Here is a 21,031-nt window from a genome sequence, read left to right on the forward strand (position 1 = left end):
AAATATATTTCCCAAGGAACAATAACTAAGATACAGAAGGAAATATTTTACCATATTGTAATCCCAATCTCTGTTCATTAATATTGTTGTTATGTTTATAATTTTGAAAATTGGTAAAAAGATTGGAAAAGAAAGAAAGGAAATATTTTAATAGGTGACACTAACCTTGGTCAAAGTTCAAAGTAACTTTATTACCAAAATACATGTACATCACCATATACTACCCTGAGATTCACTTTCTTGTGGGCATTCATAGTAAATAGAAAGAAACACAATAGAATCAATAAAAAGAACACGCACGACAGATGAACAAAAACCAATGTGCAAAAGACAGACTGCAAATACAAAAAGGATAAATAAATAATTATCAAGAACATGAGTTGTAGAGTCCTATGGTCATAGAACATAACACATACTTTATGGTCAGGACTAAGTGTTGAAGGAAACTTTGGGTGGGAATTTCAGAGCAATGAACATCTACAATAAAACTCCGATAATCTGGGACTCCAGGGATTCTGGACTGGCAGATTTTCTGGACTCTTGAACGCCATTTAAATTAATACCACAACACACCTTCAATTTGCTTTTTCAGATGTTACACGGCCTTGTAATAAATTTCCCAGAGAACCACACAAGTGACAAGGAACATGGCAACCAGAGTAATGCTAAGTAGAAAGGGAATGGACAAATATCACTTGATAAACCAGAGGCTGAACCACCAGGATTTTTGAACAGTTGGATAGCAGATTATTGGAGTTTTATAACAACTGACACTTCATAAGTGATTTGTGATAAAAACATTTTTAGTTGGGATATAGATATAGAAGATAAGAGATCAAAGACAGAATTGATCACAACAGAACCAAAGGCTTGTTCAGATTTTGATTTTAAAGGAACATCACAAAGCAGTTAATAAACAGATAGACTAAAGCGAGCCAATTCCAGATCTTAGAACCCAGGCAACTGAAAGCTCAGCCAACAAAGCCAGAGTGTTTACAAATCAGAGATTGCATACCTGGAGCCCCTATAGGTCATCAGGGCTTATTAGAAAGTAAAATCTATAAGCAAAAGCAGTGATTCCTAATGGGGAGGGGTGGTACCACACCGCCCCCAGGGGGCAGTAACATGGCCTAAGGGGGTGTTAGGGGAAATAGATTCTTGGGGGGAGGGGAGGCAGTAAGCAGCACCCTAACCCATGACATGAGACCTAACCAACTGTGTCAACTCGCCACCATCATCAACATAACCATTCTCAGTTTGGTTTAATTTTTTTATTTTAATTTACCCCCGTTAATAATGATAAATACATACAGCATGATCTCTATGAGTCAGAAGGCAGTGAAGCTTTGAATTTTAGTCTTGCTCAGAAACAGAAACTACAGAAAGTGCATCAATGCAATGTTACGTACTTGGGGTATGATTTTATTCCATTCCTGTCAGAGCAGTGATGCCCCATGTGTCTTATTTGTAATACTGTACTGTCTAATGAAGCCATGAAACAGTCATACAATTGGTGAAAGATAAATAATGTCTGCTGTATCAGAATTGCTCACCACTGTTCTCTAAATGGATACCAGTATTTTAAAATCAATTCCTCTGAATAATAACTCTGTAGCTCATCATATTGATGAAATGACTGAAGACACTGAGTATAAACTATGCACAAAGCTACAAAGAACAAAATTTGGAATACAACTGGAGAGTCAACTGTGTGAGACAATGAGGCATTGCTAATGGCATATGTACAGTTTATCAAAATTGGAAGTTTATTAAGAGATTCTCTTTTGTAAAATGTTAAAAACAACTATCAATGGGAATCAATCTACAATGACCTCAAAATGTATATTGAGGATAAAAGTATTCCGATTTGGAACATGATTTCTTGTGCAACAGATGAAGCACCATATATGACAGGTCGCCATGCTGGTTTAGTGGCATTTATGAAAAAGAATTTCCAAGTCTGTTTGCAATCTATTGTATAATGCATCGTCAACATCTCACAGCCAAATACCTCAGCCAACAAATCTTTTCAAGCATGACTCTTGTATTATCTGCCATCAACAAAATTAAAGCTTCTCCATTAAACAGCAGAATACTTTGCCAGTTATGCTAAGATAACGATGAGTAGTTTGAACACTTGCTTCTTCACACTGAAGTTCACCGGCTGGCAAAAGGCTGCTGCTTAAAATGTTTCTTCAATCTTTTTAACGCTGTGTTTAAATTTTCGTTCAAAGTCACCAAGAGCTTGGAAAACAAGATTGAACTTCTATGTGGAGATGTTGCATACCTAGCCGATCTATACGACAAAATGAACAATCTAAATATGAATCTGCAGGGTGAGAATTTCAATTTAATCCTGGCAAAAAGTGCAATGTCCACTTTTACCAGAAAATTGGAAATATATAAGCAAACCAGAGGGATAAGAATGTTCTCACAGTCTCCCTGCATGGAAAGTACAGCACTCTCTTTCACAGACAGTGAATTGCAAGAGTACTACTTACACCTGCAGTCACTGAAGAAAGATTTTCAGAATCAATTCAAGGATTTGAACAATCTGGAATTTCTGGACTGGGTAATTAACCCGTTTCTTTGCAAGATGGAAGAACAGGAAGCGAGCTTGCAAGAATGAAGAATTAAAATTTTCTCCAAAAATGTTGGCTTTTGTGCTATGTGGCCACACTGTCAGACGAAGTTTCCTGGTCTTTGAAGAACAAACTGTTCTTCATTGCATTTCCATCCAACTACCTTGTTGAAAGAGGCTTCAGTACAGTGAACCACAAACTCTAAGAAACAGAAACTACTTGGATATTGTTAGGCATGGGGACTTAAGGTTTTTGCTGTCACAACTTGAACCAGATATTTCCTTTCTTGTTAAAAACTATCAAGCTCAAGGATCACATTGATATCGAAGCTACTGTACAGCGCACAGGTACTGTGTCAACTAGGTTTCAAGACAAATAAAAATTTAAAGCAGGATCATTTTTCTCATGTTAGTGTATGGTAGACATGGTTTTACATCATGGGAGTGCCAGGAAGTATATTGTGCCTAAGAGGGGCGTTGGCAAGTATGAAGGTGCTTTAGGGGGGTGTTGTACAGTATGAAAGTACTTTGCGGGGTTTTGTGCTAAAATAAAAAGTTTGGGAAACACTGAGCTGAAGTTTTACACAAAGTGAAAGACTGATCAGCAAGAGAAGTGAAGTAGGTTTTGGCATAAAAGCATAGGAGAGGATTCCAACAACAGTTGATGAAAGGGAGGGTTGATAATGGATGACATCACAAAGCAGAAGTAAACATTCTTTATGATGAATCGAAAAATTCTCTATCATTCATTTTTTAGATCTGAGTGATGCTGGCATGGCCAGAATGTATTGCTCATCCCTACTTGTTCTGCAACCTAATGGATTGCTAAGCAATTTCAAAACAGCATTCAACTGCATGGCTGGGTTCAGAGATATACTCTGGCAAGGAAGATAGATTTCCTCCCATGAAGAACATCGGTGAACTAGATGATATTCTGAAACCAAATTGGTCATTGTTACTGATTTCTTTTCTCTTTATTTCAAGATTATTAACCAAATTTAAGTTCCAATACTGCCACAGTACGATTCGAACTCCCATCTCTGGATTTTTTCAAAGTCAAAGTAAATTTATGATTGAAGCACGTATATGTTACCATACATTACCTTGAGGTTCATTTTCTTGCATTTACAAAAAAAAAAGAAATACAATAGAATTTATTAAAAAATATGCATAAACAAAGATTGACAAACAACCAATGTGCAAAAGAAGAAAAGAAAGTTAATAAAAATAAATAATGCATGAACACAAGTTGTACAGTCCTTCAAAGTGAGTCTGCAGATTGTGAAATCAGTTCAGAATCGAGATGAGTTCAGGGTATTTGCAGAGTGGTAAGAGTTGCTGAAACTGGTGGTGTGGGACACAAGGCTCCCCTACCTCCTGCCCAATGGTGGTAGCAAGAACAGAGCATGGCCTGGATGGTCGGGTACTTGACGATGGGTGCTGCTTTCGTGGGGCAGTGCTACATGTACATATGCTCATCATGGGAGGGCTTTGCCTATGATGGATGGGCTGTATCGACCTCTTTCTGCAGAGTTTTCTGTTCTTGGGCATTGTTGTTTCTATCCGGGCTTTGATGCAAGTAGTTAGATACTCTCCACTATGCAGCTATAGAAGTTTGTAAAGTTTTAGCTGACATGCCAAACCTACAAAAACTTTTAAGAAAGTAAAGGCACCGTTGTCTTCTTTGTGAAGGCACTTATGTGCTGGTCCCAAGGCAGATCCTATCCAGAATTCCTTGTTATCCTCAGCTCACTCTATCAGATACATATTTTCCCAATATATCTCTTCTCTATCCTGTCCGCCACTTCAAAGCAACTTGTTTCTCATGATACCCATCTTAATGAAGGGTTTTCAATCTGTACTGTTGACCCATTTCTCTTTCCACAGCTGCTGCCTGACGCATTGAGTGTTTCCAGCAATTTCTGTTTTAAACCTCTAGGTAATCCAGTCACTTAACTATCATGCCACCACTGTACCCACATCAAATAGCAATTATTATGAGCCAGCTTCTAACAGTTGTCCTATGTGGAAAATGTGGCCAAGGTATGGGCTTGTGACGGACTAAAAACAATTATTTTCAATAAATGGTTGGAGATTTTAGCTCAGGCAGCATTGTTGCATGGCAACAAAAATGCAAAACAAAGACAGTATTATGAATAAAAGATACAACAATAAAATAGAGGCCAACACCAGTGTACACGTGGAACCTGATGTTTTGATTTTGGAAAATAATGTCAAAGAACAGCAGATAAGTGGTCAGAGTCAGAGGTTGAGTGAGCAGAACAGGAGCTTTGGAGTCTGTCCACCTGAACCATGAGCGAAGTTCGATTGATCTGAGCACCGGGCCAAGCTGGAAAGGTCGGATACAGGCCAGAATGTGGTGGCAGGGTCCAGGCCCAGAGTGTATCGAAGCAACTGGGCCCAGGTCCTAGTGCGAGAAATAACCCAACATTTGGACAATTTAAGTGCCGGGCCGAATGTATTGAAAAGGCAGTGTGTCGGAAGCGGAGGTGCGGGTCAGGCTGGTTCTGCTTGCTGTTCTGTGACGTTTGCTCCGCTGAGGCTGAGGCTGTCGGCCTGCTCTGGCTGCTCCAGGCTTCATGTCCATGGACTCACTTTTGTTCTGAACTCGTTCGCTTGCTTTTACTGTCTGCATGATTTGTTTTTTTCTCTCTCTCTCTCTCTGCACATTGGGTGTTTGTTGGATTTTTTTAAAAATGGGTTCTTTTGTGTTTCTTGTTTTGTGCCTGCCTCCAAAGAGATGAATCTCAAGGTTGTATAACATATACATACTTTAATCATAAATGTACTTTAAACTTTGATAAGAAATAAATGAGACAAGGAGGGACCTAGGTAACTCAGCTAATGAAATAGTGGAGAAAGGGGAGACACAATTTTCTGTCTGAACATTAATACGTAGGAATAAAAACTGCGAGGGCTTTTCCACTTAGCTGAATTATACAGCAGCTTCAAAAGATGATTGCATAGTCAAACTTTCAAAGCCTTAGAAAGTTACACCATTGTCACATCGGATATCATTAGTTGCAGGCCACTCTCGACAGAGCAGAGAAAGTGAGAATTCTTGAGACCAAAGTGTATCTGGTTATTTTTGGTGGAGAATGAGCAGGATTAAGGATGAGTTTTCTCAACGCTAATTTTCATTTCTACTATACTTTAAAAAGACAGTTTTACCCGATAAACATATCCAAAACAAAATCTTATTTTTGCTTGAAACTCCCAAAGCAGAATTTACCAAGCTGGAGATTTGTATTTATCCATGGACAAATCCACGGACAAGCAAAGCATCTTCAAATTATAGTTATTCTTATAAATAAGTTGCCAGTCAATCTATGTACAGTAAAGTTCCATAAACGGTATTTGGATATTGATCAGATAAACTGTTTCAGGTTTTTCACTTGAGGCTAAACATTGGTCAAAACCCAAGAACAACTATCGGGCATCAGAGTCTTTAAGTCCATAAAAGGCAAACAAGAGTCAACATCTCATCCAAAATATAGAAGATCTTATGGTGCAGCATTTTCTCCACAACAGACCCCAGTGACAGACTAAGTTTCAATTGATGATTGATTTCTGATTGGATGGCTTGAATAAAACTGTGCCTAATTTGGCACATATTTACCTTTTACAAAGTTCAAAATCATGAAAGAAAGTACTGCCTAGTAACGCATCGTTGGACAACCTATCAGAAGCTTGTCAGCAGTCAATGAACAAGATTACATTTTCACTAATGAAATTCATTTTTAATCCTCACATGATGCAAAAGTAGAATCAAAATCTACTTTAAAACCAAACCTTTAGTGACCCCAGATAATATTAAGAGTCTTTGAGACAGTGTAAATCTAAAGCTCAAGGACGATTCTGAAAAAGGAAAGGAGTGGCAGGAATATAAATGAATATAAAGGAATATAAATGTACAGAGCAATTTTAAAGTGTCATTTTGAAATTAATACCAAGAAGCAGCTTTGCAATTATTACAAAGAACTGACCAGATTTTTATGACCTAAAAAATGATGAACTAGACATACAGCTTAAAACTACAATATAAAGATGTACTGTCTCTGTATGAAGTTATGGAATACCATTTATGCATACAAGGTGAGAGGGTGTCAGCACACATCAAGAGAAAGGAATGAAGTTGAATGCTGATGGAGTAATGAACAGGTCATGAGGAAGTTGCTAAGGATGTAAACAAACTTGTGGATGGTGACTTTGTGCAACAATTGAGGCCAACAAATTTTAAATAAGAAATTTGCTCTCTTTATTAACTGTAAGTAGTTAAAAGACTGCTTTTAACTAAATGCTCAACCATGGTTTTATTGAAAGCTAGAATTGGCTTAATTGGATAATTGACCTGGTGGTGTCTCTTGTTGTCTCCGTGGAAATGGGTTAAATAATGTATAAAGGAGTTGTATCTAGATTAACTCTCCTTACTCACGCTAACACACTTAAAGTCACCAGGTTGGTTAGCTTAACTGCCCATAGATAAACATTCGCCCTACGTCGTTTATTTCGGTTTTTGGAGTTGCGTGTGCTTTGCTTTCTTACCTTGGCAGCGTTCTTGCAGTATCTCTGGACGGCCTGGTGTATGAGTTGTTGGACGCTGAGGGTCCCGTCACCACAAGGCACGACGATGGCTGTGCGACCGAATTGCACCGTCACCTTCATGCCGACAGCTTGCGACAGAACCGAGGGAAGCACAGGTGAACGACTGAGTGCCGCCGCACCTGTATACCTAGGCGCGAAGGGCGGCTCGCCAAGGAGATTGGGCTCGGGCCAAACAACTCAGGATGCTGGCAATTCTTCTCTCAACTCCAGTTAAAGACTCCTCATCCGCAGACAATGGAAATACAGGTGCAAGCAGATTAGGTGAAACAAGTATTTTTGTAACAGCGATGAAAATTAATTGAATAAATTCAAAATGTTTAAGCCCTCCCCTTTCTCTAGTTTCCGTTTAGACCGTGTATGGAGATGATTGCACTGTGTATGGGGGGGCGGGGGAATCTAGTCAAGATCGAAATGAAACTTCCTGGGAGTCCATATAGGATTTGAATCGTTGTTATGTTATCTCTGTTACAGGTATTGCTTCTCTGCCACCATATACAATGCAGGTGCTTGGTATAGGAAGTCTGTTGCCCAACTCCCTGGTCCACCCACACGGCCGGAAGGAGCCGACTTCCTCTCCCAGGTGAAACAAGGCGGGAGACTGGGAATAGGATCCGGGCAGGAAGATGGGGGAAAGTTTCTCTGGCTGCCGTCAAATCCTAAATAAGATCCAACACCGATCACTGACCCCACCCCACTCTTGGTTTACTTGCACAGAGGGTCAGGTAGCAAGAGCTGACCAGTTCTTTATGACACCGAAACCAATCCCCTTGATTTTGTTCTGCCGATGCCTCCTTTTCCTATTTTACCGTGCTCTCTTCCTCTCCTTACAAGTTTCTAAGCTCCTTGAGAGACCGTTGAACCGGATCTTCTGTTAGTGTGGTGTTTCACCTCAGGGAGGTTCGGTTGGAGCTTTCTCCTCTCTCAAACTCTTCCGCCAAAATACTTTTCTGCAAACTTTTCCCTCTCGTGGCCGCAGCGGGAGCAGACACGCCAGGCCTCGATCTCTCTCCCTCCCTCTCTCTCAATCTGTGCGCACACATTCAGAAGTTAACCCTTAGCTCACCAGAGCTCTCTGAAACCGTAACTTCGGTAAATCAATGCATTACCACTTATAAAAGAGGCGCCCGGAGAATCGCAAAGTAAAACGCAGAGATTTGTAAAAATGCATTTTTAAAGGCAAGTTGGAACTTGAAATATTCTTAGTAAACTGATTAAGACCGAGGATAGTATATAGATACTAACGAATAAAATTATTGGCAAAACAATCTATGAGGACGATTATATGATTTAAGGGATTTTTTGTGAAATAAGTTGTATTTCGTGCTGGTTGTTAGATGTAAAATTCAAACAGCTGGAGTTCAAAGTAAATTTATTCTCAAAGCACATGTATGTCACCATACATTACCTTGAGATTCATTTTCTTTTAGGAAAATAAAGAAATATAATAGAATTTATGGAAAAACTATACATAACAAAGATTCAATCTGCAAAAGAGGACAAACTTTCCAAGTAATAATTTTAAGTAAATAAATAATACCGACTGGTACAGTCCTTGAAAGTGAGTCTATAGGTAATGGAATGGGTTCAGAGTTGAAGTGATTGAAGTTATTCACACTGAGTCAGGAGCCAGATAGTTCTAGAGTATAACTGTTATCAATCTGGAACTTGGAGTGGGGTGCAGGGTGAGGACATGCAAGACTCTGGAAATATACATTTGTTCTGAATTTCTTTTTGCTCCTCAAAATTCTGTCCTCTAACACCACAAAACACTTGTATTTCTGTGCCATCACTTTTTGACTCAAGTACTTCATAATCAAAGTAAAATCTTGCAGTGTAACTTATTGAAACGGAAGAAATGAGACAATCACTTTGCATGCCACAAGATTCCAAATATTGCAATATGATAATCACAGTCTGTTTCAATGCTATTGGTTCAGCAATAATACTGGCAAGACCAAGGAAAACTATTCTAATCTTATTGGTGCTGAGTTGCATTATAGTACTGCTCCCTAGCAAAAGGTAGGTATCAGTCTCTTGTTTTCACTAGCTCTTTTTGCCAAGTCAATGGCAGAAGACTATTCAACCACATTGGCATCACAGGTTTTTTTTTAAACACCTGCAACAATGCCTAAATTATCTGGTTTTCAACAACAGTCCAAAAAAAGGTTTTCATGTTGCTGAACCTGTCAGGGCAGAATTTACCTGTTGGCATACAGTGTGTGGTTGGGTTTCCTTGGAGTGCTCTGGTTTCTTCCCGTAGTCCAAAAACGTACCAGTCAGTAGGTTAATTTGTCATTGTAAATTGTCCCGTGATTAGGCTAGTGTTAAATCCGTGGGTTGCTGGGTGGCGTGGCTTGAAGTGCTGGAGGAGCCTATTCTGCTCTAGCTTTAAATAAATTAAATATGTCTGCACCTCAAACTAAGTCATCATGATAGGGTAACAGAAGATCGCTGTCAAGCTGTAATACAGGTGGAATAGCCTCAGAAAGTGAAAGTGTTTTACAACAAAGCTTAAATGTTCTTAATCTGTGCCAGAGATTTTAATGCAGTAATCAAACTGCATTAAAATATGAAGGAATGTGCTACATTTTCAAGGAACATCTTTTTAAAAAAGATTGAATGTGGAATTCTTCCAGTAACAGAGATGAGCGTAAAAGTTCTCTTGAATTTACGCAAGGAAAAGTATAGACTTCTCTGCAATGTTCTGGACTTTAAGTAACATTTGGAATTGCATTACTACTTGTGGAATCTTTTTGATATACAATTTATGTGCTCAATTTTCTATATTACATCGATATCGCAGGACAAAGTACTTCATTGGCTATAAAACTCATTAGCGGATTCTGAATTCCTACTTACAAATGAATTCTTCGTCCCTCCCCACCCCACAATTGCAGGCCATACAGTGTACCAGGAGAACATGTAGATAGGTATACAGATAATGCCAGTTTTCATATACATAGAAAAATATCCGAACCAGCAGAATTAGAAAACAGAACATAGAATAATACAATATTGGAACAGGCCTTTCAGCCCACAATTTTATGCCAAACTAATTAAATTATAATTCAAGTAATGAACTAACTTAATCCCTTCTACCTACACAACATCCATATCCTTCCATTTCCTACACAATCACGTACCTATCCAAGAACCTCTTGAGTGCCTGCCTCTATTGTATCTGCCTCCAGGCACCCACCAAAAAAAAAAGTGTGCTGCACATCCCCTTTGAATGTACCCCCCCCCCATCTTAAATGCATGCCCTCTGGTATGAGACATTATAACCCTGGGAAAGAGATGTGGTAGTCTACACCAGCTATGCCTCATAATCTTACCGGCCTCTATCAGGTCTCCCCTCAGCCTCTACTGCTCCACAGAAAACATCCTAAGTATGTCCAACCTCTCCTTATAGCACATGCCCTCTAATCCAGGCAGCATCCTGGTAAAGCTGTTCTGCGTCCTCTCCAAAGCCTCAACATTCTCCCTATTATGCGTCGATGAACTGAATGCAATACTCTAGATGCAGCCATAACTTCCTGACTTGAACTCAGTTCCTTGATTAATACAAGCAAGCATGCCATGTGCTTTCTTTAGAATCTATTAGCCTGTGGTGCCTGTTCCAGAGAGCTGTAGACTTGGATCCCAAGATCCCTAAGCACATTAGCACTGTTAAGGATCAGTGTACTGTCCCTTTACATTTGATCTCTCAAAGTGCAATACTTCACAATTGGCCAAGTTAAACTCCATCTGCCATTTCTCTGCCCATATCTGCATCTATATCCTTTAGCAGTCTTCTACACTGTCTACAACACTAATTTTTATATCATTGGCAAACTTACTAAGCCACCCAACTATACTTACATCCAGTCATATATCACAAAACGGATTCCTGTGGAACACCAGTGGTCACAGACCTCCAGTCACAATAAGGCCCGCTGACAATACCCTCTGTCTTCTATGGCCAAGTCAATTCTGAATCAAAATTGCCAATTCACTGTGGATTGCATGCATAATCTTCTAGATGGGCCTTCCATGAGGGGCATTGTCAAACATCTTACTAAAATTCATGTAGACAACATCCATAGCTCCACCTTCATCAATCACCCTCGTCACCTCCTTGGAAACACTTAGTCAAGTTGTGAGACATGGCTTGTCCTGCACAAAGCCATGCTGATTTTTCTATCCTTAAAATTACTCTGCAGTAACTTCCCTACCTCTGACATGAAACTCACCGGTCTATAGTTTCCAGTGTTATTCCTATTTCCCTTGAATAAGGGATCAATATTAGTAATTTGCCAGTCCTCCATGACCCTGGCTATGGCTAAAGAAAACATTAAAGATATTTGTCAAGGCCACAACAATCTCATCTTTTGCCTCTCTCGATAACCTGGGATACTTTCCATCAGGTCCTGGGGACTTGTCCACTTTAATGTTCTTTAAGAGACCCAACATTACTTGCACCTTTATCTTGAAAAAGTGCAGCAAGGTAACGCACTCCACACTGATCTCCCTATCAACCATGTTCTCCTGCTTGGTAATGTACTCACCTAGGACCACACCTCCATCCAGGCACATGCTCTGTCCTTTAGCCTTAAGTGGTCCGACAAACTTCCTAGTTATCCTCTTGCTCCTGATGTATGTATAGAATACCTTGGGATTCTCTTAAATTCTACCTGCCAAGGACTTCTCATGGCCCCTCCTGGTGTGTCTAATTCCCTTCTCGAGTTCTTTTGCAGCTTCTTTATAATCCTCAAGGGTTCTGTTTGATTTTAGCTTCTTAAAACTTACTTACATTTCCTTTTCCTTTCTGACCAAGTTCATGACCCCTCTCAACATCTAAGGTTCCCTGACCTGAGACATGAGACTTTTTTTTTTATTTGTAATAGGATAGATACCAGCTTTCTGTTGGTCAAACTTTGTTTCCTGAAGACACAAGAGACTGCTGATGTTGGAATCTGGAGCACCACAGAAACTGCAGGAGGAGCTCAGCAGGAGTGGGAGGAAAGAAAATATCGATGATTCAGATTGAAACCCTGCATTGAGGTGGGGTAGAGTTAAAAGACTGTCACAGATGAATGATAGATGCAAACAGAGGAAAAATTAAAAACCAACATGTGCAGCAAGGCAGACTCACATCACACTTGGATTTCCTCTGCCCTCTTTCCCCCCCCCCCCACCCCCCACCAATCTGGTTCCAAGTCTCATTCATTTCTCCTGTAGTGGTTCCCATTCTCATATCCTTTACTTACCCAAATCTAGTATAGCTTTGAATTCTTGCTCATCTCTTTCCAGTAGCTGTCTCCCATCTTCACACTCCTGTCCTTCACCTCTTCTGCCCACCCACCTGTGTCTCCCATCTTCACAGTTCTGTTCCTCACCTCTTCCCCCATCCACCTGTGTCTCTCATCTTCACACTCCTGTTCTTCACCACCTCCCACCCACCTGTCTCATCTTCACACTTCTGTTCTTCATCTCACCCCCCCCATCCACCTGTGTCTCTCATCTTCACACTCCTGTCCATCATCTCCCACCACACACCTTGCTCCATTCTGTTGCTTTTTTTTTTCTTCTTCCTCTTTCTCTTTGCCTCCATCATTCACCTGCAACAGTCTTCCTCTAACACTCATCTCCCCTGCATATTACCTGCCTATTATCTTGCACCCCTTTTCACTCCACCAATCCATTCTTGGAATCCATTCTTACCACTCCCTTCTCTTCATGCTGGCCATCTTACCTATTCATTCTCGATCCTGATGCAAGGGTTTTGACCTAATTTCTTTCCTCCCACCGATGCTGCTCAACATGCTAAGTTCCATCAATTGCTATGAAGTGTTTCGAGTGATTGGTTATGGCACACATCAACCACAGTCTACCGGTCAACCTCGACGCTTTGCAATTCGCCTACCGGAGCAACAGGTCAACGGCAGATGCCATCTCTCTGGCCCTACATTCCTCCTTAGAACACCTGGAGAATAAAGACGCATACATAAGGCTCCTTTTCATTGACTACAGCTCTGTCTTTAATACCATCATGCCAAATAAACTGATTCCTAAGTTCCAGAACCTGGGCCTTAGCACTCAGATCTGCAGTTGGATCTTCAACTTCCTCACAGACAGGACCCAGGCTGTAAAAATAGGGGACAAGCTCTCCTCTACAATCACCTTGAGCACCGGTGCCCCACAAGGCTGTGTACTCAGCCCCCTGCTGTACTCACTGTACACCCATGATTGTGTAGCTAAGTTTCCATCGAACTCAATATATAAGTTTGCTGATGACATAACAATTATAGGCCATATCTCGGGTAATGATGAGTTTGAGCACAGAGAGGAAATTAAGAACCTGGAGGCATGGTGCGAAGACAATAATCTATCCCTCAATGTCAGCAAGGCGAAGGAATTTGTTGTTGATTTCAGAAGGAGTAGCGGACTGCACGACCTAATTTACATCGGTGGTGCGCAAGTGGAACAGGTCAAAAGCTTTAAGTTCCTCGGGGTCAATATCACAAATGACCTGACTTGGACCAGCCAAGCAGAGTCCACCGCCAAGAAGACCCACCAGCGCCTTTAATTTCTGAGAAAACTAAAGAAATTTGGCCTGTCCCCTAAAACCCTCACTAATTTTTATAGATGCACCGTAGAAAGCATTCTTCTAGGGTGCATCACAACCTGGTATGGAAGTTGTCCTGTCCAAGACCGGAAGAAGCTGCAGAAGATTGTGAACACAGCGCAGCACATCACACAAACCAATCTCCCGTCCTTGGACTCAATTTATACCGCACGCTATCGGAGCAGTGCTGCCAGGATAATCAAGGACATGGCCCACCCAGCCAACACACTTTTCATCCCTCTTCCCTCCGGGAGAAGGCTCAGGAGCTTGAAGACTCGTACGGCCAGATTTGGGAACAGCTTCTTTCCAATTCTGATAAGAATGCTGAACGGATCCTTACCCGGATCTGGGCTGTACCCTCCAAATATCCGGATCTGCCTCTCGGTTTTTTTGCACTACCTTACTTTCCATTTTCTATTTTCTATTTATGATTTATAATTTAAATTTTTAATATTTACTATCGATTTGTACTCCAGGGAGCTGCAAGTGCAGAATCAAATATCACTGTGATGATTGTACGTTCTAGTATCAATTGTTTGGCGACAATAAAGTATAAAGTTCCTCCAGAAGTTTGTGTTTTACTGCCTTAATGTAGTCCTGGCGCAACAATAATTAAGATTATGTCTAAAGATTACTTGATTTTTAATTTTGTTGTTGCACCCAACAGACAGACTTAACCAACAGATGATTTCTTACAATCTAATAATCTTTGAGTCTCAGGGGATCTATTTTGGATAGTAATTTTAGCTGTATAACATTATCAACCAGATCAGAGGCTTTCAATTGTTTACAATTAAGTTAACATCTTCAGCCCAAACAAAATAATATCCTGCCAAAGAGTTTCAGCCTGAAATGTCGACTGTACTTTTCCTAGATGCTGGCTGGCCTGCTGAGTTCCTCCAGCATTTTGTGTGTGTTGCTTGGATTTCCAGCATCTGCAGATTTTCTCTTGAAAATAATATCTGATGCCTTTTTTTTCAAGCTACATGCATGAGTCCATGGTGGAGGCAGGTACTCTCACAATTAAATGTATGAGCACTATAATCACCAAGAAGTCTGCAGAACGAGTATTGGGAAAATGAGATTAGTATGGACTTCATAGTGTTAGGGACTTGTGGAATGAACAGATTTTTTGATTCTTCTATAACCAGTGAGAGAATGGTAGATGCACACTGACTTTGACTTTCATCTTCTATAACCTTTACACACATTTTTTTTTACTAATGGCAGACATCAGACTCTTTTATTCTAAACTAAATTTAAATTTTCAAATTAAAAATCCTGGAAACAAGAAGTTATGAAATTCTCTTAACACACCAATCACTTGAATTTAGTTTCTATAAGTTCTGAAATAATGATCTTGTGTGGAAGAAGGACAACATCACAAGAACAGGGATGATTACAACAAAGAAAAGTATTTGCACAAAGTCCCAACGAGCTTTACACTCAATAAAATACTCCCTTTCTCTTCACCATTTACACCTCGGACTTCAACTACTGCACAGAGTCTTGGCATCTTCAGAAGTTTTCGGATGACTCTGCCATAGTTGGATGCATTAGCAAGGGAGATGAGGTTGAGTACAGGGCTACGGTAAGAAACTTTGTCACATGGTGTGAGCAGAATTATCTGCAGCTTAATGTGAAAAAGACTAAGGAGCTGCTGGTAGATCTGAGGAGAGCTAAGGTACAGGTGACCCCTGTTTCCATCCAGGGGGTCAGTGTGGACATGGTGGAGGATTACAAACAGCTGGGGATACGAATTGACAATAAACTTAACTGGTCTAAGAACACTGAGGCTGTCTACAAGAAGGGTCAGAGCCGTCTCTATTTCCTGAGGAGACTGAGGACCTTTAACATCTGCCGGACGATGCTGAGGATGTTCTACGTCTGTGGAGGCCAGTGCTATCATGTTTGCTGTTGTGTGCTGGGGCAGCAGTCTAAGGGTAGCAGACACCAACAGAATCAACAAACTCATTCGTAAGGCCAGTGATGTTGTAGAGATGCAACTGGACTCTCTCATGGTGGTGTCTGAAAAGAGGATGCTGTCTAAATTGCATGCCATCTTGGTCAATGTCTCCCATCCACTACATAATGCACTGGGTGGGCACAGGAGTACATTCAGCCAGAGGCCATTCCACCGAGATGCAACACAGAGCGTCATAGGAAGTCATTCCTGCCTGTGGCCATCAAACTTTACAACTCCTTCCTTGGAGGGTCAGACACCCTGAGCCGATAGGCTGGTCCTGGATTTATTTCATAATCTACTGGCATAATTTACATATTACTATTTAACTATTTATGGTTCTATTACTATTTATTATTTATGGTGCAACTGTAACGAAAACCAATTTCCCCCTGGGATCAATAAAGTATGACTATGACTAAAACACTTTTTTTCAAAGAATTGTCTTTGTCACTGATGTAATGCATAATGCATTTCCACAGAGCAAAGTTCCATGAGTAGCATTGAGAATAGAAAAGGCTGCTTGAGGTATAAAACTGTCCTCTTGTTTAAATTGCTGCATGGTGTTTCGGGTGACCTCCTGAAAGATGTCACCTCTCATGATGCAGCAATCAGTGTTATATTGAACTGGCCTGCTGCACATATTGTAAACTCTAATCTCTTGGACATTTGAACCCAAAATCTGCTGATGCACTGGTCCAAATCCAAATACAAAATTGTATTTAGCATAAAATTAAATACTGAATGGTAAATTATTTGAATAATAGATTTGGATGCAAAGGGAATTTTTGATTTTTTTTCCCAAAAGCAAAGAGAAACAAAACAGAATAAAGTGGAATTGTTTTTTGATGGTGGAATTTGGAAAATCATTGACTTCAATTGAACACAAATCCTACCAGGTCCACTTTCTCCCAATCCACCCCATTTCCTAACCTTTCTAAATAAACAAAAGAGAAAATCTGCAGATGCTGGAAAACCAAGCAACACACACAAAATGCTAGAGGAACTCAGCAGGCCAGACAGAACTATTGGGGGGGGCGGGGAAAAAGTACAGTCAGCCTGAAACATCAACTGTACTTTTTTCCATAGATGCTGTGTGTTGCTTTCTAAATAAATTCATGGTTGGCTTTCACATTTCTGATTGCATTCTAAACTGTTATCCTTCTGCTCCACTGAACATAAGGATTTAGCAGGCAAGTTTAAGATGAGTTCAAATTCACCATGGGTATCTTGGTATCAACAAAAAATATAGGTGTGACGAGAATACACATAGATTAAGATGTTAGCTGGCCTGTGCTGGCACCAGTGGGATCAGCAGTTGGTCTGCCACCTGTCTTCAGGAGAAAGAGAGATAAGGAAAACAATGGAGCAGCATTTGGAGATGTTAATGAAGGGACAGGAGAGTTTAACGGAAGGAGAGCTGTCAAGATCGGCTCCCCCTTTGAACCCTGAACTGTTTGAAGTGATGGACAGGCGATACCCCAGCAGGGGGATAAAAAGGGACAGGTTCGCTAAGGCAAGACACGACACCACAAGGTAATGAGACCCTGGAAGCGGTGCGCCTCCCACAAGTCGGTGGGAAGTTTTGGACGGCTGGTCGCGGGACCAAGCCATAGACGCACAGAGTGGAAAGGCACAATCGGCGGGAACCTGGTGTGTGTCCACCCTTGCCTGGGTGCCAGGTTCACCGCAGAGAAATGATCGTATCTGGAAACGGAGGGGTCACGGTCGGTGACCTCAGATGACATCACAAAGGGCTCACCTGAAAGCTGACTGCGAAGAATATCGAAGGTCTGTGTGGAAGCTATTTGAATATTCACTCGTTTTGCTTTCTCTCTCCTCCCCCCCACCGTCCATCTCCCATGGCAGTGATTACTGCGAACTGAACTGAATTCAATTGAACTGAACTTTGCGTCACTTTGAAACTGGTCATTTACCCCTAGACGACGATAGAGCTTGATTGATCCTGTTATCTTAATTCTGTGTACATGTGTGTTTATCATTGCTGAACTGTTGCATTTATTATCCGTTTGATTAGAGTACTGTGTTGCTTGTTTCTTTAATAAAACTTTCTTAGTTCTAGTAATCCAGACTCCAACTGAGTGATCCATTTCTGCTGGTTTGGCAACCCAGTTACGGGGTACGTAACATAGGATAAAAAGTAGAAAATGGTGCTCTTTTTTTTTTAGAATCAGAATCAGGTTTATTATCACCGGCATGTGTTGTGAAATTTATTAATTTAGCAGCCGGTCAAATCAGCTGATTGCACACAGCCTTTTCACTTGAGAGCCCATAAATAGATCAATGGAACGAAGACCACCATCCTCGACCTCAAAGGATAGCCACGATGACGACGACACAGCCTTTTGAAATAATCCCATGCAAGGTACTACATCTATCTGACAAGGGTTCTTAACAGAGATGTGATTGCAAAGTGACTAAGGCTAGGAAATAATAATATTCCAGGAAATAGGCAAATTAGAAAATGAGATGTATCAACCCTGATATTAAAGTATATTGTAAAGGCAACAAAAAGAACTACGTTGCCTCAGAATATCAAAAATTAAAATCAGTTGGTTGGAACTAAAGAAAAGCATTGGGCAGAAAATATTAGTAGCAGTTGTTTGTGGGTCTTGGTATAGTAGGGCTTAGTATATATAAGTGAATTAAAGGAAATTTTAATGTAGTCTTTAATCCCCATGTAGACTAGGGAAACCAAGCTTGCATTAATAGTATGGAGGATGAATTCACTAAGTGTATAATCAATGATTTTCTAGGTTGGTGTTATTTTAAAAACAAAACAATGAGGTAGTTTTTTAGATGCAGTATTGTGTAATGGGAAAGAGATCATTAATGTTTTGGTAGTTAAGAAGCCTCTGGAATAGTAATCATGATATGATAGGTTTTGGATAAAGACTGAAACCTTAAATCTGAATAAGGCAAACTGCAATGGCATGAGGCATGACTGGCTATGGGGAATAAGTATAGGCTGCATGAACGGGCAAGGACATGGCCCGTGGAAAATGAGGTCATCCATTTTGGAGGAAAAAATAAGAAGACAAAGTATATCTTAATTGTTGGGAGATTGAAAAATGTTGATATTCAGAGGGATCATGAATCACTGGAAATTAATATGTAGGTTCAGTGAGCAATCACAAATGTATGTGGTATGTTTACTTCTATTACAGGAGATTTTGAGTACAGTACAAAACTGAAGTGGATTGTTCTAACAATATACAGCTATGATGAGGTTCCATCTGTAACGTGTATAATTCTTCTCTCTCTGTGAAGAAGGGAGTGCAGTGAAGGTTAACTAGAAGGCAGATTTGTCATATGAGGGATTAAGCAAATTGGACTTGTACACTTGAGTTTATAAATTCTTAAGGGACTTAACATTATACGACAATGTCAATATTTCCTGCCTGAGGTGTCTGGATCCAAAGCTCATAATCTCAAAGTAAAAGCCTGGTTGAGATAAGAAGAGTTTTCTTCACCAAAGGAATTTTCTATGTAAGAGGGCTGTAGGTGTTCAAATGGATGTCCAGTCTCTATACATATCTATCTCCCATCAAGAGGGCCTGAAAGCTTTTTGCTTCTTTCTCAACAAACAACCCAACCAGCTCCCTTCTTTAGCACCCTCCTCCAGCTGGTGCAACTTGTCCTCACGATCAACAATTTTGCTTCCTCTCACTTTCTCCAAACTTGAAGAGTAGCCATCGGCACCCACATTGGTCCCAGTTTTACCTGCCTTTTCTATGGCTACATGGAACAATCCATGTTCCAAGCCTTACCTGGTAGTGCTCCACAACTCTATCAGCGCTACTCTGACAGCTACATTGGTGCTGCTTCATGCACACATATTGAGTTAATCAATTACATCAACTTTGCCTCTTACTTCTGTCCTCCCCTTAAAAATTCACTTGGTTTATTTCTGACAGTTTTGTCCCCTTTCTCAATTTCTCTATCTCTATCTCTTGAGACAAACTGTCTACTGACATCTTTTATAAATCAACCAATTTCCATGTCTATCTTGACTATACCTTTTCCCACCCTGTCTCCTGTAAAAATGCCATTCCCTTTTCTCAGTTCCTTCGTCTCTGATGCATCTGCTTCCAGGATGTCAGAGATATCCTCTTCCTTCGAAGAACGGGTTTTCCCTTCCTCCATCGTTGATACTGCCCTCACCTGCATCTCCTCCATTCCCTGGACATCCATGCACCCCATCTTCTTGCTGCCATAAAGGGATAGAGTTCCCCTTGTCCTCCCCATTACCCCACGAGCCTCCTCTGCAATGTTTGCCATCTTCAACGGGACCCTGCAACAAATACATCTTTACCTCCTCCCCCATCCACTCTCCAGTTTCTGCAGGGGTTGCTCCTGTCATGTTTCCCTTATCTGTTCATCCGTCCCCACTGATCTCCCTCCTGACACATATCCCTGCAAGCAGCACAAGTGCAACACCTGCACATTCGCCTCCTCCCTCACCTCCATTCAGTGCCCAAAATAGTCCTTTGAGATTAGGTAACACTTCACCTATGAACCTGTTTGGATTGTCTGCTGTACCTGGTGCTTCCAATGTGCCTTCCTCCACATTAGTGAGACCCGACATAGATTGGAGGACCAGAAACAAGAAAAAATCCAACTACACCACACCAACACCACACCACACCACACCACCAGACAGACAGACACACACACCCCCCATGGAAAAGATAGATGCCACCTCAGCCTGAAATGTCAAATGTTTACTCTTTTCCATAGGTGCTGCCTGGCCTGCTGAGTTCCTCCAGCATTTTGTGTAGATTGGGGTACCACTTTATCAAGCACTTCTGCTCCATTCACAAAAAGCTCAATTTCCTGGTGGCCAACCATTTAAATTCTAATCCCTATTTGCATTCTGACATGTTGGTCCATAGCCTCCTTTTAGCCTCCTCACCTTCCAGCTTGTACTCCATCCTCTAACCCCACCCCCCATGTGTTATTCCGGCATCTTCCCCCTTCCTTTCCAGTTCTAATGAATGGTCTCAGCCTGAAGTCAACTGTTTATTTACTTTGATAGATGCTGTCTGACCTGCTGAGTTCCTCGGGCATTTTGTGTGTGTTGCTGTAAATGTTCATTGGCTTTGCATATTCAAGGTAGGGGTTACTAAGTTTTGGATAATGGGAATCAAAATCTTTCACTTCTTGCACTGTGACTTCTGAAATGTTCAGTAACTTTATTACCGCAATGGTAACTATTATTTTTAAAGAGAGA

General features: G+C 40.8%; 1 protein-coding gene across 7 annotated transcripts in view; it reads right to left on the reverse strand.

Moving 5' to 3' along the window:
* The window catches only part of LOC140199358 (partitioning defective 3 homolog B-like), a 1,206,993-nt gene extending 1,198,781 nt beyond the window's left edge, over positions 1–8,212 (reverse strand). For all 7 annotated transcript variants that reach the window (XM_072261292.1, XM_072261291.1, XM_072261295.1 and 4 more), the window contains exon 1: positions 7,148–8,212. In XM_072261292.1, coding sequence (XP_072117393.1) covers positions 7,148–7,267 — 120 coding nt within the window. In that variant the 5' untranslated portion in view covers positions 7,268–8,212. The remainder of the gene's footprint in view (positions 1–7,147) is intronic.
* Between the last annotated feature and the right edge of the window lie 12,819 nt (positions 8,213–21,031).

The sequence above is a fragment of the Mobula birostris genome, chromosome 6, assembly GCF_030028105.1.
Source record: "Mobula birostris isolate sMobBir1 chromosome 6, sMobBir1.hap1, whole genome shotgun sequence".
NCBI lineage: Eukaryota > Metazoa > Chordata > Chondrichthyes > Myliobatiformes > Myliobatidae > Mobula > Mobula birostris.